At 40.1% G+C, this 27,828-nt stretch overlaps 1 protein-coding gene across 1 annotated transcript in view; it reads right to left on the minus strand.

Moving 5' to 3' along the window:
* EFEMP1 (EGF containing fibulin extracellular matrix protein 1) overlaps positions 1 to 25,842 on the minus strand; it is a 48,178-nt gene extending 22,336 nt beyond the window's left edge. The window contains exons 1-4 of the mRNA XM_084285226.1: positions 25,739 to 25,842; positions 25,286 to 25,373; positions 22,376 to 22,424; positions 21,942 to 22,202 (exon numbers count right to left, since the gene is read on the minus strand). Of these exons, the coding sequence (XP_084141352.1) occupies positions 21,942 to 22,202; positions 22,376 to 22,424; positions 25,286 to 25,369 (394 nt within the window). The 5' untranslated portion in view covers positions 25,370 to 25,373; positions 25,739 to 25,842. The remainder of the gene's footprint in view (positions 1 to 21,941; positions 22,203 to 22,375; positions 22,425 to 25,285; positions 25,374 to 25,738) is intronic.
* Between the last annotated feature and the right edge of the window lie 1,986 nt (positions 25,843 to 27,828).

The following is a 27,828-nucleotide window of genomic DNA, read 5'->3' on the forward strand; positions in this document are numbered from 1 at the left end:
TTCTTTTCATGCTGGCATGTCTTAAATTGTTTTAGTCCTAACCAGACTTGCTCTTGTGAGGAATCAAGTGTCTCCTTACTGTGAGGGAGGCATCTCCTTGTGGGAGTTGCTGGCAAAGGCACCGCAACAGGGGATGCAGTCTGGTGAAAACCTCATCTGTCTGTGTGATGCTTCCATGGTATGCATGGCCTTCCAACAGTAAAGCAGCTAGTTATCAACAGAACAACATCTAATTAATGCAGCAAGCAAACTGATGCACTGAGCAGGAGTTGTGATATCATAGAATCATAGAATATCCAACCCTATTCTGAAAAACAGTAGCCTGATTTTTTTGGTTGTATGGACATAGCTCATGAACCCACACCTGCCCTTTGCTCATGTAAGAAAAAGTGGCCTTAAAATATAAGGGACTTAAGATAAAAGATAAGGAACTGAAGATATTTGATATATGGGATGAATTTTATCAATAACATCTTATTCTCCTTTTGCCTTTGCAGGCTGAATGAACTGTTTTAGGAACTGTAGTCCTCAAGTTGAGAACATTTAAGTTCAAGTCGAGTTCAATAGCAACTATCAGAAGGAGAAGGCTTATCTAAATGATATTGTTTTTAGCACTAATCATCCTATCTGTTGGCAGTACCAACACTCTGCAATCTCCACAGCTCCCTACGTAAATAAGCAGATTCCTGATGCTGTTCCAACTTCAGAAATGCCTTTGAAAGCACTATTTAGTTATGAATTTTTCCTACATGTGTTTCTTTTAGTGTTGCTGTATGCACTCACAGATGCTCTGTTTTGGAGAAACGTATCCAAAACTTGGCTATTTTTAAAGTATAAGCAAAGGCCACTGGCCTGTATTTTACCTTCTCATGAAATCAAAATGAAACGGTTAAAAGAAATTCACTTCCATGCCTTCTCTAACTTTTGAGTGATAGAATAATAAAAGCAAATTATGGAAATAGTACTTAAAAAAGACACATCACTTGATTCAGTCCAAAATATACTCTAGGGAAGGGAGGGGATTGGAAGAGCTGGGATAGAAAAACACAATGTTCAGGTTGCACAGTTCAAGTGAAGTGAAATGGATGTGCAGAAGTTAAGATTGCTGTGACAATGTTAATTTGACTATGCTACAAATAAGTGGTATTATATGGTATTGATCTAACAAAACCACCAAGAACTGTCTCTTGTACATTTCTGTCTGCCTTGCCTCAAGAACCTCACATTTGCATTAGGTGGCTCTCCATTTAAATTTAAGTGGAAAATCCAATTTTTCATGTAATTCTTAACATGAAGAAGGCTTAAAATGAAATTTAAAAATCGTCAGCTTGAAAGAGAACATACATCAGATGAAGCCAAGCAGTATCAAAAGGGGGAAAGGCAGCTGGGAAAGAGAAACTTCCTCTTTGAAGGTAAAAGAAAATAAAAGGCAGAACGAATATTTATGAAGAAAAATGAACATAAAAGTTAAAGATGCATCATGATATGGGGGGACTAAGTGGAAGCTAAGGAAAAGAATGGGGAAGGAGCAAGGCACATAGATAAGAGCCCCACTAATGCAGCTGTTTTTCACTTACAGAAGTAGTGTTTATTAAACACTATTGATGACCAAGGTGCTTCCATGCCCAATTTGTGCCCGGAGAGCTGGTAAGTCCCTGTCAATGTGTGTCTGTTTTGCTGCCATTTTTCCAACTCAAAGTATAACTTGAGCTGTCAGAAGAATGAGGAGATAGCAAGCGCTGAGGTGGCACGTGTAGTGCAGCAGAATATGTTCTGCTGGGCTTGTATGTGGCTGGGGTGTGGTGAGAGCAGGATGGGAACGCAAGGGCAACTGCTGTGGGCAGAGCGGGGCCGGACAAGAAGGGTGCCTGAAATGATGCTGCAGGGCATTTAGTCTACTGAAGGCTGGAAGTTGGAGTGGTGCTTGGGAAGTATTTGTTGTTCTTTTAGGATTTTTTGTCAGGTTTTTGAAACTGAGAATTATTATTATTTTTGGATCTGAGCTAAGATTTTTCTGGGGTTTAGCCACATTTTTTCTGTGTTTGGGAACAAAAAAGAAAAAAGACGCTGAAAAATACTTTGTTCTTTCAATGAGCCAGTAATAAATAAAAACTAACATTTCCCAAGGAAACTTCTGTTTTTTAGAGAGCTATTTTTTCTTCCAAATTACTTTGCATTAAAATTGCGATCAACTCTGCTTTCAGGCTAGGGATCTGACTGCCCAGCTGCCTTTGCACAATCAAATAGAAGTAGCAACTGGGACAGCTTTTCCCTTTTCTTTTTTTTCTGGTCTTTGGCTGGGAAGTTGCCTCGGAATAGATGCTGTGCTACCATAATCCTGGCACTTTCACTGACAATGAGATTTCGGCAGTATTTCCTAGCATAAGCAGAGTATTCCTGAAGTCTGTTCACAGGGCTGTCGGGATGGTGAAATGCAGCAACCTTCTTTTGTTTGCTTGAGCATGTGATTTCTTTTTTATACCTTGTGATCTTCACAGATTTCTGGCGAAGCTTAAAAGGTTAGTTGGAAGAGGGAGTGGCTACCATTTGTTTAGAAAATAAATAGAAAAAAGTAGGCCAAATACCAGTAAAGTTCCAGTTTTAAAATATTAAACTAACACACAACATTGCTGGCCTGGAAAGGTCAGATGAAGTGGGAGAAAGGATGTATTTAGAGTGATTGCCAGGCAGGACGTGGGATCTCTCACTGACTTGGCAGTAGATACTTCAGCTCTATTTGCTATTAGTGCTGTTTCTAATGCTCTATATTTGCTAACTTCTTCAGTTTGACAAGATCCATGCTTTATTTTCCAGTATTTACATGGTATTAAGCAAGTGTGCAAATCCATTCAGAGAGTAACCAGGGCCTACACAGCCTCCCCCCCCCCCCTTTTTTTTTTTCTGCTGGTTGGTAGACAGGATGCTCAAAAAACGGGGAAAATGGAAGTTTTGAGGGGTTTTGCCTTGAGGTGTGCTATCAGAAAACAAAGCTATTTTGTGACACGCTTAAACTTGCTAAATAAGACAGAATAGGGCCCTTTGCTTCCAAATTTATCAGTAGGAATGGAGAAAGAAATGAAATGATTTCTTAAACAATAGTAGAGCTGTTACAATTTCTTCCAATGAAATGATAAGATTTAGTGAAAATGCAAATAGTCCTTTCTATGGACTGATTCTAGGGTACTTGGCTAGTGGAAAGCAGAAAACCTTATGCAGCAGCTAAATAATTGCTGCCACATCATCTAAGCACATCATTATCACTGCTGGATGAGATGAAAGGTATTTACAAATGAGAGCCTGCCAGGAGAACACAGCACAAGCTTGATCCAGCTCCAACTGTAATCAATAGGAGCCTTCAACTTAACTAGAGCTTAAAGAACAAACTAACTACTTTTTGAAATGTATTACACTCTGAGTTTTGCAAAATTAAACCTGGAGCTCATCAGAAGGGAGGTGGACAGGGATTTGTTGCCTAACAAAGCCCCTTGTTTTACTTCATGTATTCTTTGACGGTCTTCAAAGCTGTGCTTCCCACTCTGACGACCCAAGCCCTCTTTTTTTCCTCTGCCTTAATTCTCCCACTTTTACTTTCCTCCTGTTTTTCTTTCTCTATTCCTCTGGGTTCTGCCCTTCTAATTTTTCAAGGCAGAGAATGCGTCTTTGTTTGTGAAGAGCAAAGCAAGTTTATGGCACCCTATTCATTATATTTATGAATCATATCTAACTGAATTTTTCCCATAGCCCGAAGGTGGCTGTTTGCCCAAAGGCACTGCTCTCAGTGCCTGTATTTTCTATTTATAAGGTGTATTTTAGTTTACATCAGAAGCTGAAGGAAAGACTTCTGCTTGATATCACTTCTGCCAAATGAAACCCACAGAGAAGCTGCGGCCAAAGGAACTCTGTACAAAAGTTGTCTGGGCTCTGTAATTTTGTTCACGTGGGTGCATGGTAGTACACATTAGTTGCCAATAAAAACAATCTAAAATAGATACAGCACTGTGCAAGTCTCGGGATGATCTTAAAAAGTACAGAACGCAGGTAAGCGAGCATTGAGAAACATGCTGTCAAAAGAGTTTGCTGAGAACACCAGCTTTTGCAAGATGGTTGTGAAAGGACAAGAAGCTCCTCTGAACATCCATTCTACTCTGCACACTGGTGAAATTCCAGAAAGAGTAGTTTACAACACAGTTATAGAAAATTGTTGTTTTTGAAACTATTTGTGGTTGTGACAAAGTGTAGGCGCTCCCCAGAAGATGTTGACATTAAATAGGCAGTATAGCTGAGGATAGCGAGGAATTAACCATTTCGGTCCTCAAGAAGCACACTAGTATTAGCAGATGCTCAATATGAGGCAAGTCTTTCTGGCTCTGGGTCACTGGTGGGCACTGAAAGCACCAGCAGCACCGAGCCTAGGATGCATGTAGGAGGAGGTCTCCTGTGAGACAGCTGCTCATACAGATGCCCATTCAAACCAGGCTTTTTGCCTCCAGAGACCTGCAGGAATAAATAGGAATTGTTTTTGTAGCAAATATGGGGAAGGGAAGAAACAGGCCCTGACAGATTCAATATGCTTTAAAAACAAAACAAACAAACAAACAACCCCCACAACTTTGTGTTGTAAGATGTTTCTCTCGTGGCCCCAGAAAGAAAGATGTGCAGGAAGCTTTAGACACCTTCCTTGACAAGGTAGCTGCGAGGCCCTCCCCCCATTTTTTTCAGAAGGTATTTGGCTTGGTTTTCAGTTCATTCCTTCCCCTCTCTGAAAGGCATGTGGTCAAAGATTCTCATTTTCTTGCAACCTGAGTGTATGAGCTAACTGGCAGGGCTATGTAGCCTGTCTGCATCTCAGCGTTCTGAGGGATGCCCAGAACATTATCAGCACATCACTCTGCAGAACTGTTTCAGCGCCCAGTTGTCTCTAGCACTATATAGACAGTCATAAACGTTTGGTTAACATCTAATCTAGCCTTTCCATGACTGTTGGAGAGGTTAACTAATGAGCACAAGCCTACAGGGGAACATAAGGGCCTCATATGCTGTTGAATACAGGCCAATATTGGTTGGTCAAAATACATTTTGCTTATAACTTCTTGCAGGGTGGGAGAAGAGATTTCTCAATTTAAACTTCCATCAAAGCTATTGGAAAAAGCTGTCCATCACGCTCAAGTTTTTCATAGATGTCTTGCTGCTTCAAATACCTTCCAGATGGATTTAATTCCAGTGACTGATTGTCCACTTGGCTTTGCAGCTGTGCACTTCAGGGGAAAAGTCCACACCATGCTCATTCACACGCTGGATGGCAAAAAATGACTTCTGGCTCTTTTGTCATGAAAGTGCTATTTTCCAATAACCGATGAGGCTAGAGATGAACTAACGGAAGATGAATCTAGAGGATACTTCTTACTATCCAAGTAATGCCAAGAGCAAAGAATACAATTTGAAAGGTAAAGCAAGGAGATAGGTACCTATGTATTAGTGAGGTGGTTAATTTATAGTGAAGGAAAAGAAAAGCACACATTTACAAACATATTAATTTCTTACAAGTAGGACAGTGGGGAGAATTGCTTACAATGCTAAAGCAAAAGCATTTAAAAGTGATTTTTTTTTCACTAATCCTGTACTGTGACTTTTGTTAACCTGAACAATCCAAATCACTGTCCACAACACTTGCTCCCCTTTCCAAGGCCAAATCAAAGCCAAACATTGTATAAGCTTAAGCTGTATAAGAGGTCTAACATTGTATTTTACTTCTTTTTGCTGCTAGCTTACAGGAGCTCTAGTCACAGATCAGGATTCCACTGTACTGCTGTTGGACAAACTCTGAACCACAAAAGTACCACATTCAATCAGCTCACAGTCTAACAGAGGGGTGAGTGGAGGATTTCACAGGATAGCAAAACCAGTCTGGTAGGTAACAATATTTTTGGCCTGTAAAGTATTTAAAAAGCTTTTGCAAAAGACAGTATTTCCAGAAAGTGACTACGGAAGAAGATGTGAAGTGTTTTAAAGGATTGCAAATAATGTGGGCTTAACTAGTTTGAAAACTTTTGAGTATAGCACCCAACTAATTCCATTGATTTAGGGGCTGCTTTTAATTAATCATATGTTACTGTACCAATAAATATGCAAAACACTGATGGAAGACCAATGACAAGATTTCTAAATTCCTCTGTAGCTAGATATATATTTAAACTTAGGCTTTAGCAAACTATTACCGTATTTGAGAATTTTAGACACACAAAACCATTAATATTAAAGAAAGAAACACCATGTCCCAGATAATAAGATAGGATATTCTGAACTGATTTCAAAGTTTCAAAAACACCTCAGAGAAATGAAAACTAAGTCATGAAAGCTCTTGTATTCTATTGTTTTCAAAAGCACTGGAAACTATTCAATGTTTTAGGATCAAGTCCAAATGATTTTTAAGGAGTTAAGTCTCATTTTCAATGAAAGGAAAATAAAAAGGAAGCAAAGCATAACAGATAAGTAATGGCTGAATACGTATTAAGAACATAAATTATTTCAAAGCAAAGAACAACAACCTCTTAGCTACAAAATGTTCAGTAAATAGGTTAATTCTGAATACCTAGCTAAAACTCTTGAGCTTGACTTCTTACTATTTTTACTTGTGCAATTGTTCTTGTTAGCTACCCCATAAGGCTTCATACCTGTTGTATATATGTGTGCTTGCTCATGCCCTGTTGTGGAGACCAAACCCTCTTGCGCCAAAAAATGTAAGTGAGAAGTTAATGAAAAAAATTCTATGAGATACAGCCACATATTCTGTCACAAACCACCACTGATACAGGGATAATGTCTACTGGGATAATGTCTACATCATTCTACTCCTCGTAGTGAAGAATAAGTATCTGATTTTCAGATCATAAAAATTTTGCAACTGAAATTCTAGAAGAGAGAATATTTTACAGAGAGAATACTGAGGAGATGATTATTGTAGTCAAGCTAGGCATCACTCTTCCTACAGAAGTGGCATGAAGTATTTTTTGACAATATTTTTACATCTGGCACTGTAAACTATGTTCACAATCCTATTGAGTCATCATAAATCGTAAGTTGTAAAGTAACTAGTTTCCTAAAGTAACAGCTTTATTTCATTAACATCTTGAAGCTCACGTTGCAATGTTGTTAATTGTATAGTAATTTATCCAGGATCACAGCGTGAATTGCTGTTTTCAGTCAGTTTTTGGCACTTGTTGCCACCTTAAGTAAAGAAAAGAGGAAGAGAATAAAGAATTCAGAAGAAAGAAAAATTACATGAAGAGCATCTAAAAGGGATTGTATTGCTAGATTTGTGACAAGCTGCGATATTCTGAATTACCTGAAAACTCTTGCCCATAGATGTAATTGCAAGCTGAATAAACAGCACTGTTCCTTCAGATTAAGGCTACTCCCTCTGATACTTGCAAGCATTTCCTACCCACCTGTGAATAGGATCAGTCTGCACTTGGTATTGCGGACTTGCTCTGGCAAGTTTTTTAGTGAGGGTTCTTTAAAATAAAAGTTCCTAGCAACAAGGTGAAGGACTAATTCAGGACAGCATTCCTATCCAGGATAGCATTAAGTAATTGTGTAAATTTAGGCATGTGCAAAGATGCCAGTGAAATTACTGGGATCCAAGCATGTGCTTTAAATGTTGGCACCACAACTAAATGTCTTAATATGACACCTCAAAGTACAAGCAGTGATTCTGTTTATTAAAATCAGTCTTGAATATACTTTCAGTACTTTATAAAAGGCTTGGAGTGATTACTAGCTATGAATAAATCTGCATTTATTCAGTTTTTGCACAGCGAGTAGCGTAGATGCTGACTAGTGAAATTCTACATTTTTTCTTGGCTTGTGAATAGATTTTTTTTTTTTTTTTTTAACAGACAAACTGAAAAAGCTGCAGAAGTTCATTTGTAGCAAGAGTCAGGCCATGGGAGGCTGGGAATGACATTCAGCTTCTGGCTAGCCAGTCTGCTTTCCATGAAAATGTTTTTGCTACTCAAGGCAGCCTCAGAATTGCTACCTTCCCTTATAGAAAGCATATCCTCGCCTTCACCTTTGCAGGGAAACAGTCTTTCCCATAAATGCAGTGCGGTTTTATAAAAATTTCAGTTCTGAAAAGTACAGTCAGAAATCGTGGTAGGTAAAAACCAAGAAAGTTGTATAATTAAACTTTATGGAAGAAAACACAGAGTAAAGCAGGAAAGCAAGCCAAACATTAAACAATATGAAAGCTGAAGGTTTTCTTGGGTAACCTGCCGCTGCAGTTTGTTGCTACATCTATACATACATATGGTGACTTCCAGGAGAAAACTTTCACTGGTGACTGGCACCCTCGGTGTGCTACAGCCAAATGGAGTAATTTAACTAGATGGATAACTAATGCTGAGGGACCAGTGCAAACAGGCTGGAAGTATAATGAAAAATGGAAAGGAGGAAGTCTTTGCATCTTTGGCATAGTCCTGCTGTTGGTATCTATCAGCCTAAGGTGAGTTGAAACAGTGGGGTTCTGACTGGTTAGGAAAAACCCTCCTCATCATTAGGGCAGTCAAGGAGTGGAATGGGTTGCCCAGAACTGTTGTGCACCCTCCATCCACAGAGGTTTTCAAGATGTGACTGGATAACCTCCCTGTCTGAGGGTCTGATGAACCTGATCTGACTGCAGAGCTGACCCTAGTTTAAGTCCCTTCCCACCTGAGTCTACAATCCTGTAAATACTCTAAGTTATTAAGCAGAACAAAGAACTGTGCTGCTGCTTTCTGATTTCTTACAGATAGTGTTGTTCAGGCAGCAGTTGAGTCTAGTGAGGTTTCTGATTAGAAAAAAAAAGAGGAGGCTGAGTCAGATTTTTTTTTTTTTTTTAATGCAAAGTAAGCACCAAACTGAAATTCAGGACAGCTGTGAACTGAGAGCAAAGAAGCTGTAAGGAAACCATTTGGTCATCACTGGGCTAAATTGTGAAATTTGTGCTAAGAATAGTTAACAATGGGACATAAGCATTTAATTTTTCAAATTAAGGACAAATGATAGGCATGGAAAAACCTGCATATTATCATTCCATTTTTTTAAGGGCTGTTGTCTATCCAACCCATCCCATTTGCATCCCAACGGGACAGTAATGCTTTCTTGAATCTGACTGTGTGACAGAGACCGTTCTGTAACTTTATGCCATAAAGCTGGAGCGTGCTTTACTTGGTGCGTGCAAGAGCTTCTGCGGTGTTCTGCAAGGACAGTCCTGAGCTGATCCAGGCAAATCCTGCGGCTGTCTCGCTTGGGACGTTACGGCTAAATACAAATACAATACAGCCAACATTTGTGTCGTCTTTCTGCCATTTTTCATATTTTTAGATGTTTAGGATCATTCTTTCTGGCTGAACCCCCTGAGCGGCCATTCAGTCTGTGAAAATCCCAATTGGTCCCATTGGTCTCTTTAATATTGTGCTTTCAGCCTACTGATCATAACTGTTGTAGGAGTGAGACTCCACCCTGAGGACAGGGCGCTGTGAAATGGCTCCTCAGCCCCTGTTTGGTCACAGATGAGGCATGTGGATGGAGCCCCCGGGGCTCCCACAGCATCGTAGGAGCCAGAAGTTGCTGAGGCCAGTTTTTGGCTAGGTTGGACAAGACAGACACTAACACAAAGAATCAAATGCAAAGAATGATATAAGAAGCTGCTGCTTTTGTCCCAAATGGAACATTAAACACAGCAATAGCGTTGTGTAAAGTGTGCACTCGTTAATGTATGCAACTGCATGCACTACTAAGCTGTTTACAGCCGGACAGGTTCATACATATTTATGTTGTCCAGAAAAATGAAGCCTATGTAGGGCCTCTGAAAGCCACAGCAGTACAAAATGTCACTGAATTCCAGTATTGTATGCTTTTCTTGCAATAACAAACTGATTCCTATGATGAAAGTGTTCTGATATCAACTCCTGATATCTTTTTGATATAGAAATATTTTCAGTTCCTCAGTTCCATTAGATAGCTAATGATTAGATCAGATTATTGGTACATCAGTCAGAATTCGAGAAATGTATGTGGATTTTCCAATGTTTTTAATTTTCAGCAGAATTATACAGGCTTGCTCTCTTTAAAAATAAAACATAAAATCTCTACTTTCTGCAGGTCATAGGGCAGGGAATGGATACTCAAGATCTGCTGTCCACCAGAAAGATTAAAGCTTTGAGGAATGAGCTTTATGCTTAGCACATAGGTAGGAGTCACTGCAAAGATGGAAAATTTGCTATTGGAACATACTGCAGTTTTCAAACTGGGAAGCAGGAGATATCTCAAAGAAGGGTACAGATATTGCCACTCTAGCTGCCAACAGCTAACCTTATCCTGACACACTTTAATAATTATAGATTCCCTTGAACATATTAGGTTTGCCATCTGTTTCATAAAAAAAACACTCTTTTTTTTTTTTTTTTTAACTCCTGTCTCGTCTCCCTGTACAAAGCGTCCAGAGCTTTGTTTAATCAAGTTCTTGAATTCTTGGCCTCACTTGTATCCTACAGCAGTGAGCTCAGGAAGTGTTTCCTTTTCTGGGGTCGTCCTTCTATACAACCTTTCAGTTTCATAAACAAAGTCTGAATTGTTGTGTTGCAAAGTGGGGAACAGAGCAGTTGCAAGGTTTCTTTCGCTAACCCCTTTATTTCTTCTTTGCCATGCTTCTCATCTCTTTTCACGGTCATTAAAACCACTCCTTGCTCCCTAACTACTACTCTTGCTGTGAACTGCTCCTGTTTCTCAGTATTCTCCTTGAAATGGGATGAGCAGTATTGCAAACAGCCACGTTCCTCACGAGCCATCTGCTAGGTAAGAAAATCAAGCAAGTGAACTGTTTCTGCATCACGAGCAGCCACTTGCACAGCTCCGGCTTCTCTGCTGGCTGGGGAATCCCCCAGGAAGCTTTCACAAGGGTGGAGAAAGCGGAGACAAGATCAAGACCAGTGCTCTAAAGCTGTGCTTAGGGGAAGAGTCTGAGGGTGTTCGAGGGTGTTGCTGGGTGGATCTCCTTGGCTAGTTTCTGATTTTGGCTTTATTACATGGCTGTGCTTTCAATTTATTTCAAAGGTGCCTGGAGCCTTATAAATCTGCATACATAGTAAGGAAGAGATTCTCTTAACGGTAAATACAGAAATTTGAGTCTAATCATAATGGAGAGAACATTTTGATTTAAAAACAACGAAGCAACCTCCTCATAATGATACAGTCTAGAAATGGAGAACTTTCTCTTTTATAGCCATATGGAGCCACCATTTCTGACAGGAATAATTTATCTTGGAATTAAAAAATAAGAAGCAGCCCTTTCCTCAAAATCATCCATGCACTGGGTAACATTAAAATTTTCATATGTTTTTTTGTATTGTTTAAATAATGGTCATTAGTGTTTATGGTGGAAAAAAGAGGTGGTTTTCTCCTCTATCCAACTTGTGGCACACCAGCCTGCTCTTCCAGCTCAGGATCCTTAGAGCTGTAATGCTCTGCAAGCCCCAGAATCCACCACTACTGGATTGCTGACTGAGACCTGCCGTTTTTATCTGCTTGTACAATGCTCTCTGCACTGGGCCTACAAGCATTGGCAATATCTTTACTTGAAGTCTTGCTTCTATCCGTAACTTCTTCTCTACGCAAAGAATGTACAAGGAGTGAACCAGAAAGAAAATCTGTCCCAGTCCTACAAATCAAGCCAAGATTGTGGTACATCTAGACACAGAGTAAATGCAAGCAGGATGACTTTGGATGGGAATTTTTTTTCTTTACCCTTGGGAATGACTTTTGGATTTTGCACACCTTCCTGATTTATTTTCCAACAACTTCTGGAAGGAATAAAGAAATAAAGTATCTTTCACAGCCTATAAGGCAGATCAGCGGGTACTCTGAAGCTTTGCTTATCTCGGATGTGACTATGCATTGACTGCAATGCTGTCTATTGAAATATTGTGTTTAACTAGTCCCAAGTGTGACACTGTTTCATCTGGTTCACCTCTATCATCTGAAAACTATGTAGGAAACTTGTTCCTGATAAGAAAGTCCTTTGAGAACACATTCATCTACTGAGAAAGCTCTTTGAGTACAAGAAGATAGCAAAAGGATAAGGGAGATATTGTAATATAGGTAGCAAAAAAAAAACCTGACACAACAAACTGATGAAGAACTGCTTTGAGGTACTTGACAGAGATTATCTATTTGTTAAAACAGTGCTGTCTTCACCAGCATAGATGAACTTCCTTCAAATACTGAACTGTATTTGTTGCTTCTAAATATGTATTTAATTCCAACTCTCTCCTAATGCATCCCAGATACACAAACTTCTCCGCTAAGTTTAGATGAGAAGATTGCTTTTCCCATTGTTTTGATTGAGATAGTTTTATAACCTAGGTCAAGTTAGCTAAAATCACACTTACCCTTCTGCTCATTTTGCTATGTTTCATTCATTTTCCTCTGTACAAGTCTATTAAATGTTAGCTTACAGGCAATCTCTTTAAAACCTAAACTGTCACCTGTCCTTGCATTTTCCAATTCTAACTACGTCTGTTAGAACAGGCAACTGTTACAGCATTGATAAAGACTTCTTTTTAAATTGTTAATACTAAAAAATACTCAGTAATTGACTCTCCATACTACTTTTTTCTAGTAGTTTTTTTTTTTTTTTTTTTTATCTAATGTCTTTTAATTCTTGTGAATTTGAAAAGCAAACTTCTAAATCTTCCTTGTTATAGACACCTGCTTTATACAGCACTGTTGCTACCAACTTACCAAAATTTTTCTTTTCTATTGGTGCAGATCACCGGTGGTAGTAGAAGTTAGGTGTCCATACTATCAAAGTAGATGAGATTATTACTTACTCAGAGGAGGCCAGCAAAAGTCTAGTTCTCCCTTTTAAAAAACATCTTTCTGAATTAAGATTCATGGGGGGACAGTCACCAACCACTTCTAAAACTCAGGCTGAAGAATTTGTTGGACAACAAACATTCGTTAAGCCATTCAGGCTCAAAACTCTGAAACTGCTGTGCTCTCCACTGTTTTCGCTACCTACTGAGGTTTCACTGCACACATTGTGACCAGTTACCTGTTAACAGAAATCTCATGCATGCATATGAAAATTCTGGAACAAGTTCTGCTTCTACTCAAGAAATTACATGGAACATCTGTTCAGACATGGACTGAACACCCTCAAGTGCAGTGTCACATTTGCTTATATCATGTTGTACCGGGTCATGCAATAGAGTAGAAATTTACCCCAGATTAAATCCAGTTTGTAACAGAAAGTCATGTCTTCTCCTTTTCAAAACTTTTTCAGATGGGTTTATACAATGCCTAGATATTTCCCCTCAAAGGGCTGAATTTGTTTTATCAGGAGTTAATAAAGACAGATTCAGAGCTTTCCAAAGTAAACATCCGTTCCTGAGTGATGCACCTTCATACACTGAATCCTCTATCATCTTATTTGAGAACTTTAATTATTTCTGTGCTTAGCCCTCTACAGTCATCACCACTGTCCTTGACCAAGCAAGCAGCATTTTTCCCATCTTCAGAAACTATTGTTCTGACAATAAGAAATGAAGATAAAACTGCCTTGGAAAAACGAAAACAAAAAACAACATACACAACACAAAAAATGCTTTGAATTGCAGAATGAATTATTAAGCAGAATAGTTATGGGGCATTTTTCAGTTATGTTAAGTTACTTATTAAGATACTCAGGAACAAGTAAAGGTCTACTGAATAGCTAATTCTAAAAATGGTTAATTAAGAGATTAGGATGTATTATGCCAGAAAAGGTCTCATTCATTTCTGGGCCTCAAGAACCTTTTCTTTGTAACGTAACTTACAAAACCGCGTCAAATGAATATTGCTTTCTTAGTATCTTTTTCAGCTTCAAGGCTTCAGATTTTACTATATAGATACACAAAACAGAAATTAGACATTTCTCCACTATACTTACAACAGAACCAACTTTTAACGTGTTTTAACATGATTTTCAGATCAACAAATAAAATACAAAAATGTGAATGAGTATAAAAGGTATTTTATAATAACTACATGCATACTAAACTGTTTCATAACTCTGTAATTTGCAAATCCCTCCTGTATTTTTCATAAAGTTAAAATGTAAATGAAAGAATGGATAAACAAGATTCTTGTGCATTTAGCATTTTTTTTCCTGGTTAAATTTTGCTTTGTATTGAATTATGGCAAATAGCTTATTCTCTAAAACTATAGCTTTCTGATAGCTTTCTGGCTACTAAGAAAAAGCTTAGCAAATTAAAGATGAAAACAGATATCTCTGAAATTTCAAGCTTGTTATTCATGAACCTTACACAACTGATCACCTATTCCATATATTCTTGTCACATACAGAGAGAAGACATCTTGCTGGTCAAGTTCAGATTTGTGGGTCCTGTGAATAGATGCAAGTGAACTTTGACAGGTATGTGGCAAACTTCCCTTTGATATGAGAATCTTTCTGTCAAAAGGATGCTTAAATTTGTCTGAAGTATTCTAGAAGATGCGTAAATTATAATAATCCAGAAAAAAATAGCTCAGAAAGCCTCACAGAGTGAAAAGGATAAATATTCTTGAAGTGTAATGAAAGGAGATGGCCAAACTCAACTTATATAAAACCATGAATAAAATGTAGAAGTTCCCGCTCAGTTAGCACACACAGGACAGAGGAGTTGCCATGACAAAATGCTGTACAAAAATAGTCAACTATACCACAAAGTATGCAGAATGTTTAGGAAGGAACCTAGTAAGGTGAACTCCAAATTACTCTTTCATTGTGGTTTCTAGAAGACCAAAAATAGCTAACTGGTACAGTCCTACAACACCATGTTCTCATTGTCCTGGATGATTGGGGGGTGGGAGGAGGAGGCAAAATAGCAAGCCTAAACAACACAGTGAATTAGTTCAAGTAGCTATCAAGCCTGGTTCACTTGGCTGTACTACAGCAGATGTTTTGTTTAGTAAAGGATATGCAGAGCAACACAGGCATCACTAGGTCATATAGTGAAGAATCAGACCACTTTTGTATTTGTGGGTAGCTTTGTTCTTCCTTTAGGAATATTTTAGCACATATAGAAAGGCAAACACAAATAGTAGCTATTTTCCTTCTTTGCCAGCATGAAAAAGAAACGAAGAAAATCACTTGGAAGTAGAATAAACTAAGGAAAATAGCAGTTCTGAACTTCAGCTCTTGAAGCTAGTTCTCCTGCTTGCTACATTAGCATCCCATCATTGGAGATGTGTAGGAAATGTCTTGGACCTTTAAAAAGTATCCATCAGTAATGCTATGATCTTTCAAAAATGTTCTAGGGTTAGAAAAGGTGACTGGGTATAACCCAAAATTCAAAAATGAAAATACAACATAACACTATGAAAACGCTGTAAGTAATCTAACGCAGGAATCAGGTTTGAAAGTAGAAAAAAATGTTGGTTGAGAAAAAATTACCTTGAGCTAACAATAAGGAACAAACACAAAACCTTTCTCAGCAGGCTAAAGAACTATAATGTAATAGTTTGGGATGAAATAACTGCAGGGCTGCTCAAAGCAAACAAATAAACAATGCTATAATTCTTCCATGAAAGTATGGGAGAAAGAATCTATCCAAAAAGTGACAAGCTCAAAGCTAGCCTATGTTCTCACTGATCATTTTTACGGTCCCCAATGCTGTCAGATGTAACAGATGATAGGCATCGGAACGATGTAAGGTTTACTGACTTTTAGGATGCTTTTAACTGAGTATTTGCAACAGATACAGTGAATTCCTTGCAGTGAGGTATAAATACCGTGTACCTTTTAACAGGGTAAATATACTGTGATGCCCAGTTAGGATCAGACATAAAGCATGTTCCTCCCCTTTGCTATCTGATGTTACTCCTGATCATTATGAAAAAGACCTCCAGCTTGGATCCTGAAATTCTGAGGAAGGACAGATGGATGAAGATCTGGACTTTCTTCATGCCTTCTGAATACATTGCTATGTTTTGTCTGTCAAGGTATCAGCCTCCTCAGAGCTGATTTACAGTCAACAAATGAAACCCCAAAGTATGAAAGTCAGTGTGGCCACTCTACATTTCCATTTTTCTTAACTAAAAAGTCATAAGAAGTGCTAGTGAGTTTACTTAACTTGAACCTGAAGTCTAGTAATTGCTTACATAATCACAATTCAAGAAGCTAAGGTAAATACAACTTTCGGAAGCTTGCCTGAATCTGACATTTGGTGTGATTAGCATATGGTGTGAATCTTTAGTGGCAATGTACTGAGCATTTTCTTGCAGGGGTCAGAATAATGGAAAAGCAGTAAGTAACTAAAGGAAGTGAAGCAGCTGCTAGTATTTATGCTTGTGATGGATGTTCACAGTAAAACGGTCAGACAGAACAGAGGATATCTATCCAAGGTCTTGACATGACACTCACAGCTGTGCAAATAGCACAGATGGGAAGATGATTTAGAGTGGCCAAATCTTGAAAATGCCCAAAAACAGGCCCTCGGGCCTTCAAAACAAGATGTTTTTTTGTGACCTCCCCTCTGGCCCCTCAAGACTATTAAAGAGGTGCTTCAGAAAGGACTCTTTGCAGCCATTTCACAGATTAACAGCTTGAACAATTGGTTCAGGATGGGTTGATGAAAGATGATCTCTGCGTGATGTACCCAAATGTACAAGAAATTAATTGTCTTCTATGAACACTCAGTACAAAGAACTGTGAAAATGTCAGCTTGTATCCTTCTGTGGATTCTCTTAGATCTGCAAAATTCCTATGGCTTTTCCAAGGAATTAGTATTCAAATGGCACGCGTAACCAGGTCAGTCTCTTAGGGTGGCTACTGCTAGCAAAGAGTATTCTCCACTTGCTGAAGTACTGCAGCAAACATGTACAGATGAACTTCCCCTGAATAAGTACTTTGATGAACTAATGGCAATTTTAAGAGTACTCTTACTTTGGATTGTCTTCCTACAATAGATGACTGCACCTTATTTTTTTTCTACCGCAACCTTTCTCCTCACCCCACCCTCTGACTAAAGAAACCGTTCAGAGTAACAACTCTGGAACTAAACTCAACTCAAGCTCTATAGTCATCCTGAAAGTAATTATAGAAGTATTCCTAAAATACAAGAAGGGAGAAAACTTGGGATGCTGCACTCAGGATTCCAACTGTGGGCATCATTTTACAAAACACTGCCCAGAACATTTCTGGGGCTAGCTTAAAGTTATAGCTGTATTCTTGTTATGTATTTTAGTTATTATTAGCAAATAGTCCTGGCAAATGGGAACAAATGTGAAGTTGATGCAGAGGTTCCAAGGCCCCAGTCTTCCTTTTTGAGGGCATCCAGGCTCTTTCTAGTTTGCTTCTAGAGTCTTCACGCTCAGTAGTGGCTGTGAAGTATTATCAGCACTCCTGCAGTGCATTTCAGGTTTAGTTTCCTCTGAACAGGATTGGGTGTGTGTATTCCAAGACTGCTCTGCAGGGCGACTCAAAGCACAGTGAGGGGAGCTCATTAGAAGGTGTGTTTCAGAAGCTTGCTCTACCCATGAGCCAAAATGTCAAGGCAGAGTGCCCTGCTGCAGGCACGCCCAGCCTCTCCAGCCTGGCCTGGTTCTGCAAAGAGCTGGACTCAGTGAACCTGCATTTATCCCAGTTGTAGCTTACGCACTTTGTCTGCTAGTTACACATCCCTGATGCATGTAAGTCTTATGTAAAGTAATTTCTGTATTGAAAACAAAACAGCGTGAACTGTTTCCCCTTGTCCCTCTCCTCCCTAAAAGAAGGCATCTAGAGTTGCAAAATTTAGACTCATTTAGACTTACGTAACTTCTTGAGGTAAAAGCCTAGATTGCGTATGCTAAGTTACTTTGAAAATTAACAGAAAATTGAATAATAAATCCCCTGAACCCTACTGATGAGAAGACTCCTAAAACAAATTAGCAGGAAAAAATAACTTTTTTTGTGTGCATGCTGTGGTTAACTCATTTCTTTCTCCTACAAAGATGAAAAAAAAAAAAGCAAACATTCACCAAGTCCAGGCAGAATTATCTGGAATGTGTCATTTTTTTCCATATAAATGCATTGATCATTTTGTTACAAGCTCTCTCCCTTGTACTCTACAGTTGCCCAGCACAAAAATTTACAGGGAAACTCTATAAGGCTGCAGACTGTATATAGGCAGCTAAACTAGCTGAGGCTGACCTGAGGAACCAAAGAGCTTGATTACTTTATTGCCAGCATGATTGGAGCAGGGGTGGGGAAGTAATCTTTTCCTTTCAAGTTCACATGCTACTTTTTTTCCCCACCTCCATTTAAGTGTCGTGACATTCTAGGGAAAGCTTGCAGTTTCTTCCAGACTAGATTTGACAAAATTGCATTAATTGGGTGACTGTATTTTGATTTCAATAAGAACAGACTCAAATCACAGGGCCAAATAATGATTCAGTCCTGTATGCAGGCAACAGAGTTCAGGTATTTGTTTATTATGAGGCAAAAAAAAAAAAAAAGTGTCTGAAGGTATTAGCTAACTCAATAATTTATACATAAATATTTCTTACTGTTTTTGGCTTTTCCCAAATTGAATGATATTCTGACATTGACAGGTGAGAATGAGTTGTTTTCTGAGAATGCTGGCAGGTGCCACAAGGGAATCTACCTGGTGACCAGTTTCAAGGTAAAAGCAAGTACAGAAGTGACAGTGAGGAAGAAACTAACTATAAAGAGCTGGGGTGGAAAGGGAGATTAAGGTCAAAATTACCTTAAATTCTTCACTTAAATGTTTTTGGTTGAATCAGAGTTAGTACATTTTCTATGTAAAAAAATCTTCCTCCAAAGTAACATCCCCTTGGCTTTCTCATGATTTTTGGAGGTTCCTACTACCTACTATTCAGATACAGTATGCTGAGAATTTCCCAGAGAAGCTTTGCTACCCACACTTCTGACAACTACAGTTAAACAAGACAATGTTTCTGGCTGATATCATTTATAAAAGTGACTTTTACATATATCAGAGGAAGCTCCAGTCATTTCTGTGAGGTGTCTTCTGCAAGACAGTGTGCTTTGTTACCAGTTTGCCATGAATGCTCTTAGTCTGTTACGTGGTCTCTAGTAACTACAGGTATGCATCGGAGACGAAAAGCTCTAAGCATTGACAAATATTTTAACTTTCACTTGTTTTCTTCTGGTCAGAGGTGAAGAAGGTATTAAATCTCTCAGGCACATAGCCATGTTTTGTTAGATTAAGAAGCACAGAGACCCACACACCTCCCTGACTGTTTCTCGTTCCTCTCAATAGAAATACAATCTGGCCATGCAGTATCTTGCCTCACCTTATGATGAAGCTCAGCACATCACTGAAACTACTTATGCATAAGTGGCATTAGTCATGTTTGACTGTTTATTTCAAGCACAGAAACCAACTTGTGCGTTTGGCCTATCGTACTCTCACTATTCAATGTTTAAAAAGGGAGTGGACAATATATTATAACAGAAGGCCCCTAATACACTAGTATGATGTCAGTAATATAGCTCCTCAGAGCATGTTATTGTTTTAAACAGAGGTCTCTACACTTTCACATTGGTTATAAAATACTTAGTGCTGCTGGACTGGAAGGAAAATGTCATACATCTGCAAACAATTAGAAGGAGCTGGACTTCATATTTGATTTACTAAACAATAAAACAAGCTTAAGTGTGACTATATGTGTAAGTTACACTCCCTAGGAGCCTCAAGCAGTTATCATAGCAAAGTCTTTTAACCATAATTAAATAAACCCACAGTGGGATCATTGCTGATCAAAATTATCTTTTATAAGATATTTTCAGCAGTGAAGATCACGAAGTTGAATGCATGCTTTAAGTGCTCTGAAAGTCCTTCATCCTTTCTTTCAAGCACACTATCCACTACACTTTTTCCAGCTGGAATTCGTTCAGTACAATATATTTCAGCTTTTAAACACCAATATTTCCATACTTTCTGCATTTAGAATGAAATTTTGGCACAAGGAGATTAGTAGCAAAACTCTGACTCAGTAAAGCCTGAGATTTCACCATAGTTTGTGTGTCTGTTAGTTAAAAATTCTGGTACTATAACAACAACAGTTAGTTGTTATTATAAATTAACCAGAGATTTGTAAATTGAATATAAATATTTAGATGCAAGTTTCAAGAAGCTAAAGCATGGAAAAAAAGATTATAATAACGTATCATAAACAATCTTCTCAACAAAACAAAAACCCTAACCACTTGTCAGTCTCTAAGTTAACCCCATTTCACAATTCAGAATAAGTAAGGCATTGGTACTATTTGCCATTAAACTTTCCTTTTTATCACTTATTGGAGCACCTGAAGCCACCACAGCTAAAGTTATGTTAATGCTTGGAACTTTTCTAGCATTATTTTCAAATGCTGTAAAACATCAATATTATGTGCTCTAGCAGAAGCAGTTTATCACAGTTCACCAGGGAAGATAAGCATCACAGTACTGCAGTATCACCTGGCGGGGGGAATGCTGGATCAAACACAGGAGTCTCGTACTCTGTTTTTGGTTCTGCTGCTAGTTTGTTAAGGTAAACTGAGAAAAAATAATTTGTCATCAAGGAAAAAATTAATGCCAAAGATAACTTCAGATGAACACTTGGGATTAAGAGGATATCATTGGACTGACTTCCTTTGGCAGGCTCTTTACTTGACATTCTTGAATTAGAGCAACAGAAATACTGAATGTTATCAGATGAGCCAGAAATGCAACTCTGAGGCTTTGCCTATGAAAATAACTTATCCAATCTCCATGATGATTACTATGCTTCAGAAGCACCAGGCATTTACTTACTAGTGATAAATAATGTTCTGTATACATGAATACCAGGGAGAAAGGAACTACCACTGTATAATACAGCTTGCCCTGATTATAGTCACTGAAGTACTATTTTATATGATTATACTGTTAAGGGCCACAAAAATGGAAAAGATGAACGATGGGGTCACATTTTGCCCTCTGTTTGCATGGGTATCCCACTGACATGCTTGAAAGCCAAATTATGAACAAGGAGTAGAATATATTTTTATGAAAGAAAACAAAACAGTGGACAAAACATTTGTTACTTCAGCAAGTATAAGAGTAAACTATTTATATAAAATAATAAATGAAACAGTCTTAGTTTACAGTAGTGCTTGTGGGTCTGGTTCCTGAATGCATACAATTAACATTGCTAATACCCTGAGAATTTTGGCACAGCGTGCAGTGTATGTACACTCAAATGAAAGGTCTTCATTGCTATAGTTTCAGAGCCTGGCTAGACTATGACTGGAAGTAAGCTGGCAGGGTCTCTGTAGGATTGCTTCCACAGAGATCAGAAGAGCACAAGATGTTCAGATGTTTGGTTCCTACTGCTTGAGAAGTATCCCTCATACAAATCTGATTGACATAAAACAGTGTATTGTTCTGCATTAAAATCTGATATAATCAACAGCTCATATAATGTTTTTTTTTTCTGTTCCATTCAGCATTAACTTAGTGGAAAATACATAGTTTTGCAAATCTTTACAGCTTATCTACACTATGTCCAACTATGTTGCCTACTTTTTTCAAAGCACTGCCTCTCCTGGACATGTTTGACTGAAGTTGGTTACTTGCGTTAAGGTTTTGTTTTTCTTTACCATCTACAGACAACAGAATTAATTGTACTCATTAGCCTGAAATAGATTGAATAGGTTGCAACAAACTTCAGGTTCTGTTACCTTGAACAATAACATGATGCATGTATTTTACTGAGAGACCTTTAGGAGGTGCATATGGCACACGTCCAATTTGATGGTGCACCAATACATTTCTAGTAAGTTCAAGTTAGAGGCTGTTATTTTCTAGGCATTAGGTTTGTTATCACATACGCTCTGGTTATACTGAAAGGAAAACATAGGGCAGTTTGCTTACCTTGGCACACATTGTGCTCACTTTGCTCATACCCAGCTGCACACTGAATTTGATGAGTTGGATTTGGAGGGGCACGGTGAGGATCAGCTGGAGTCCGTCGAATGACATTGTTTCGACCACTAGTGGATTCAGCTGCTGCTTCTTCTCGCTCATTTACAATAATTTGGGCTGTTCTGGGTAGACAGAGGTATCCTCCATAGTGGTTAACACATTTCATTCCACCTTTACATGCATCTGGGACTATTTCACATTCATCAATATCTGTGGTTAGCAACAACACAAGTCATGCTTTTAACAGTTGAATCCTCTGCAACAGCCATTAATACAAGTAATGCAATGAAACATGCAAGCACACTCCCTTGTCTAAACCAGGGATGTGAGAACACTGAAATAATTCCAACAGCAAGTTTTTGTTTGAAAATGATTTACTGTACCTTTGCACCGTTGCCTAACAGGATCCCATTCATAGCCATCTGTGCATTGCTATAGAGAAAAATGGGAAAAAAAAAACACAACAGTAAAATACTATGCTAGTCAGGAATCTTTATTTTGGAGAAATAAGCATCTTTCAATGATCTCAAAGTTTTACATTAGGAGAAATGCAATGTTTCTGTAACTTGGAAAGCTAAAAAAATGGTTATTAGTACAGCGTTGCTGCGTAGGTAGAATGAGAAGCATGTAGAGATAGAGCTTCTATTCTCAGCAAGTTCCTAAGGTATTGTTTGCTGAGCAGGTAGACTTTAGTGGGGATGGGGAACAAAGTGAAAAAAGCATCTGCCATTGGTTACTGGCTGACTATAATTTTATTTATTTATTTTTTAAACTTTGTTCTTGTTCACTGCTTTCCAGGAGTGGAACATCTTTCATTCTTTCATTCCAGGGGCTTGCCAGAGGGACTAGTAGACCTCTGTCCCACCGTACTTCTTCCTCTCTCCCATCAGCACACTAGCAATGGGGAAAGATCCCATGACAGCTGGAAATTCATTCACATGCTTTCTAACCATGTGACTCCAGGAACTGCAGTCTAGGAAGAACAATTTATATTGCAAGACATACAATAAATGGTTAGAGTTTATAGCAGCAGGACTACTTATATAAATAAAACTTGACAGAATTCAAACAAGACTATACTCAGCAACTATTCATATCATTGTAGACTGGTAACTTCAGAAATAATTTTAAATATTCTGCCTGGCAATTGAGGCAAATATCTTCATTATCTCTCTGCCCAAAAGCATTAAAATGTCTACAGTTTTAATCACAGGTTATAATTAGAGAAACTGATTAGTTAAGTACAACGATGGTGCCAACTACAACAGACATTTAAAATATCAGTGAATCAACTGAGCTGTACTATGCGGGTGCATATGCATCCTGCACTGCTTAGGATATTATTTTAATGGCCCCACAGAAAGGAAAGAATTGAGTCAATTAACGTAATTAGCCACAGTTAAGCAAGCTAAATCTTGTTGCAACTCCTCCACTGTAGAGAACTGTTTAAGTAACAAGTTTGACCTTCTGGTGCTGAGATCCACTTGTTCCATTTACAATGCTCAAGTTATTTTGAGAAACTTGTTACAAACAGACACTGACTCAGCAATAGGATTGAAAATATGTTCTTCATTCGCAGGTGACACCAGTGATCTGCCAGATGTAGCAGCGAGTTGGAAGAAAAAGCCTCCAATGTTACAAAGGGGTAAGTGGACAGCAAATTGTATTACAATTCTCAATCTCTGAAGGAATGACTACATGCTGAGTTGACAACACCAAAGTTACTGTAGCTATGAAAACGCAAACCCAAAGGAAAACAGCTAATTCATGCATCTACTGAATCACCCAATTCCTGTTAATGCACAACAGAAGTTCTGTCTATTTAGTAGTAAGGAGCCAAGTTCAACTATTACTGCAGCTGAAGGAAGTTTTACAATAGAAAAGGATTTGGCCCTAAATGAATACAATGTACGTATGAGAAACAGTAGCATCCTACGGGTAACATGTCCAAAAGCTACGTTTCATTGTTAAGTTTACATGGTTAGAAGACTGATCACTGAAGCACCTGAATGCTCTTTGAAAACATATTATAGGAACCCAGATCACACAGGCATGCTAGAAATCTTGTATTGTCATAAAAAGAAGTGTGCAGACACATCAGAAAAGCCCTATTAAAAAAATAAATTGTAATAAGTGCTGAAAAGGATGGGGTTGGGATCCCTATTTAGTCTAGATTTTCAAAATGTACTTATTTCTTCAGTTTCTGCTTCTGTATAGGAACTTAGAAATATTTCTGAGGGCCTCTAAATAGAAGTACTCCCAACCTTCAGAAGTCTATTGCCTCCAAAGCCTAGTATTAAAAGTATTTTATGACTGACTTCCTGATGTTCACTTGAGGCTTCTTTGAGCCCTGTCTTCTATGATAAGGTCCAACTCTGCAATATTTACTTGCCTGAGCCATCCCACTGACTTCAGTGGGATTACTTGTATAAGACACAATCTCAGCCTTTGGCTGTGGTTCTCTAACTTTTTGCATGTGTGCAGAATTTTCTGCTTGTGTGGCATTGCGCTGATGTCTGTACACATATTCAGAGGTCCACCCATATGAAGCAAGTTGCAGGGATTACAGCTGTAATCAGATGTGAAAACGTGGGTTTTTCACCAGCCCAAGCCAATGTAATTGCCACTCCTTCTATGACACGCATTATGCGAGCCAAGGAGTGAGAACAAGCAGATTAAAACCAAAAATTTACAAGAAGGCCTATAAATCTCCTACCCCATCACCTGGTTGCAAGCAGAACCTATTTCCAGTATTCTTGTAGAATTTCATCAAGCTGTGCAAAACCAGTGCTCAAAACCAGCTCAAACCAACATTTGTGGGAGCACTCCAGGACTTAGATGCTTCATTAAGAGCACTGAGTTCTGGAGTACTTGCATGTTGTTAAAAACAGCTTGAAACATCCAAAGGAAAACACTGAAGAATGTTTGACCTAATTATCTGTCAAGTTCCATGTATTTCAAATGAAGGTCCTAGGGACCTTTTCTTTAGGAAAAGGGCTTAAAAAATAAAAAATTAAGCTTCCTAATTTTATTCAGTTCATCAAACTCAGCCCACAGCTAGCTTTTCAGAACAGAGAGCTGCAGCCCATTCTGCTCAGTCCTGTAAACTTCAGCTTTCACTGTTTCAGCGTAGGAGCAGCTTATTTTACAGTTAGCATTCAGACTCAGAGAGCTCTGTATTGCATGCTAGACAGCGGCAAGACTTTTTTTTTTTTTTTTTTTTGAAGGGTCATTTCGAAGAACCCCTGCTGCAAAGCAAAGCAACAGCTATCCCCAGCTCCACGAAGCCTTACCGTGTACGTTATGGTTTCCTCCGTTTCCTGCGAGTGCACCGTAATGAGGATGAGCGCAGCCAAGAACATAGCTGTCAACATCATGAACCTGGAAAGAAAGAAAAAGAAAGAAAGAAAGAAAGCAAGCCCAGTCAGCCACCGGCCCCTGCAGCGCCGCTGTGCCAGCGGAGCCGGGACAGGTCCCTCGCTACCTGGCGCCGCGGCAGCCCGGTGCTGCCAGGGGGCGGCTGGGCAGCGCGGGCAGCCCGAGAAGGAGCCGGGCACGGCGGAGCAGCCGGCTCGAAACCCCGCGCCGAGGCTCCGGGAGAACGCCCGCGGGGCCCCGAGGAGGCAGCGGCGGCACCGGGCACCTGCCGGGCTCGGGGCCGCCCTGCCCCGCCGAGCCGAGCCGAGCCGAGCCGAGCCGAGCCGCGGGGCAGGGGCAGCGCCTGCAGCCCCCGAGCCCGCTCCTACCTGCGGCGGGGCCGGCGGCTGCTCCCGGCGGCGTTCCCGCGGCGGCTCCGGCCCCGTCCGTGCGCTGGCTCCGCTGCGCTGCCGGCGCCCGCTCCCCCCCCCGGGCCTTGGGCTAAATAGAAACGGGCCCGGCTCCTGCCGGAGCCCCGGGCGCCCCCTACCGGCCCCGCGGCGGCCGGAGCCCTGCTGCGGGGCGGGGCGGCCCGGGCAGCACGGCCCCTCCGCCGCTCCCCGCCGCCCGGGGCGCCCCGAGGCGGGGCAGGAGGCCGGGGCTGCTCCGGGGGAGCGAGGCCCCTCACGCCAGGCACGGTCCCGGTCCCGGCCGGTGCCCTCAAGCAGCCCGGCCGCCGGCTTTCCACAACGCCCCGTGCGGGAGGTGGCTGCCATGTGCGGGCTGAGGGCTTCGACGCCTGGGGCGTGCTGAGGGCACGCTGAGGAGAAGCAGGGTGGGTGCAGGAGGCACCGCGCCATCTGCGTGTGCCTAGAGTTAAACCCAGCGTGGAGCAGAGGCCGCGCACGGAAGGAGCTTTCCTGGGTGGTTGTGAGGAGCTCAGGCAGGAGCGGGCCACGCTGGGTGCTGATAAGAGCTGCTCCAGCAACAGAAGCCGCCAACGCTCACCCTGAATTTGGTAAATAAAATACACAAGGAGCCCCCTTACTAAAGGACAGCCAGAGTGGCAGCTCCAGTGAGAGCAGGTAGAGATTTTGCTGGAGGTGGGAAGGTTCCTCTGGAAACCAGTTTCCCCAGAGGAAGCTTTGGAAGAGTTTTCAGGGTGGGCTCGTAACCCAAAGGAGTCAGAGGGCAGAAGGTAAATGCAAAAATCTGTCAAAGCCTGAGGAGTTCTGCCTAAGAGCAAACTGGTTCTTCAGATATTTCTGGGCATGATCACTTGTATGTGGAGAATACATATGTATTGTTACAACTGCATATAAAATCAAAATGTTTCTATGAATCTTCTTGTGCGGGGAGAGGATGAGCTAACGCCCATGGGGCTGACCATAGTCATGTTGTGCAGCTGAATAACCCTCAAACATTAATGACATTGGTTGGCTTTAGGTTGACTACATTTTTAGGACATTTTGCATGTGCTTTTGTATGCTGATGTATTTAACAAGCTATCTTTTGACGCCTGCTCTCCTGCTCAAAGAAATGCTCCCTTTAATCCGCCCTTAGTCCGTGTATCATTTTTTAGCAATACAGGTTCAAAGTGTTAGATTGGCTCCAAATAAAATGACTCCTATTAGTGTAAACTACACTCATATTTATGACACGCCTCCAATTATATTGTGAAAATTTGCTGTTTCATGTTAATAGAAAGCAGTACAGATATTCCTAATGCTCAAAATAGTAATATCAATTGCTTGTCTCTGCTGGCAACTATGGTTACTTTTGAATGTACTGTCAAAATACCTGCCATGCCGAGAGACCTGAATTTAACTTGTTGGCTTCTGGATTAAGTCAACCTTTAAAAATGTTGTGTCTTAATCTACTACCTAGGGAGACATTGCCTGTGTTGCACTCTAGGAAAACTGAATCAGAGAACAACAGAAGCATGTATGAGCACTGGCTGAGCATAGATCCCGCACTTGGCTTCAGACGGTGTTACACATTTGCTGAAATATCATACTCTGCCAAGGATAGTTCATGGTCCTTTAAATGGAGGTGGTAGACTCAGCTTGTGATTTTGTAGTTCAGATATTTCCTACTGAGGCAAGTGGAAATTTGCCTCATGAAGGATAACATGATTTAGACCCTCGGAAATGTTGAGGAATGTGTGAGGTATCTGGGTGAGAATAGCTTCCTTACATATCTACATGTCCGAAGATGTCTTTTATGAAGTGGTCAACCCACCCGTTGTGTCTTGCAGACCATGTAGCATGGCATTGCTGAGGCCAGCCCCTTGCAGCAGTTGCTGGTGGTGCTTCTGATCGAAGCAGCCCTGTGAGACTGGCCTCTAATTGCTGCCTCTTGGCTTCTTCTGTAAATGGTGCACTCTATTCCCTATGGCTTTAGCGAACTCTTTGTCACATTTCAGTTTTTGCTTCCTTTAAAAACTGCACTTTTCATACATTCTTGTTGTGTTTATGAC

This window comes from Netta rufina (genome assembly GCF_964035555.1).
Source record: "Netta rufina genome assembly, chromosome: 3".
NCBI classification, from domain to species: Eukaryota; Metazoa; Chordata; class Aves; order Anseriformes; family Anatidae; genus Netta; species Netta rufina.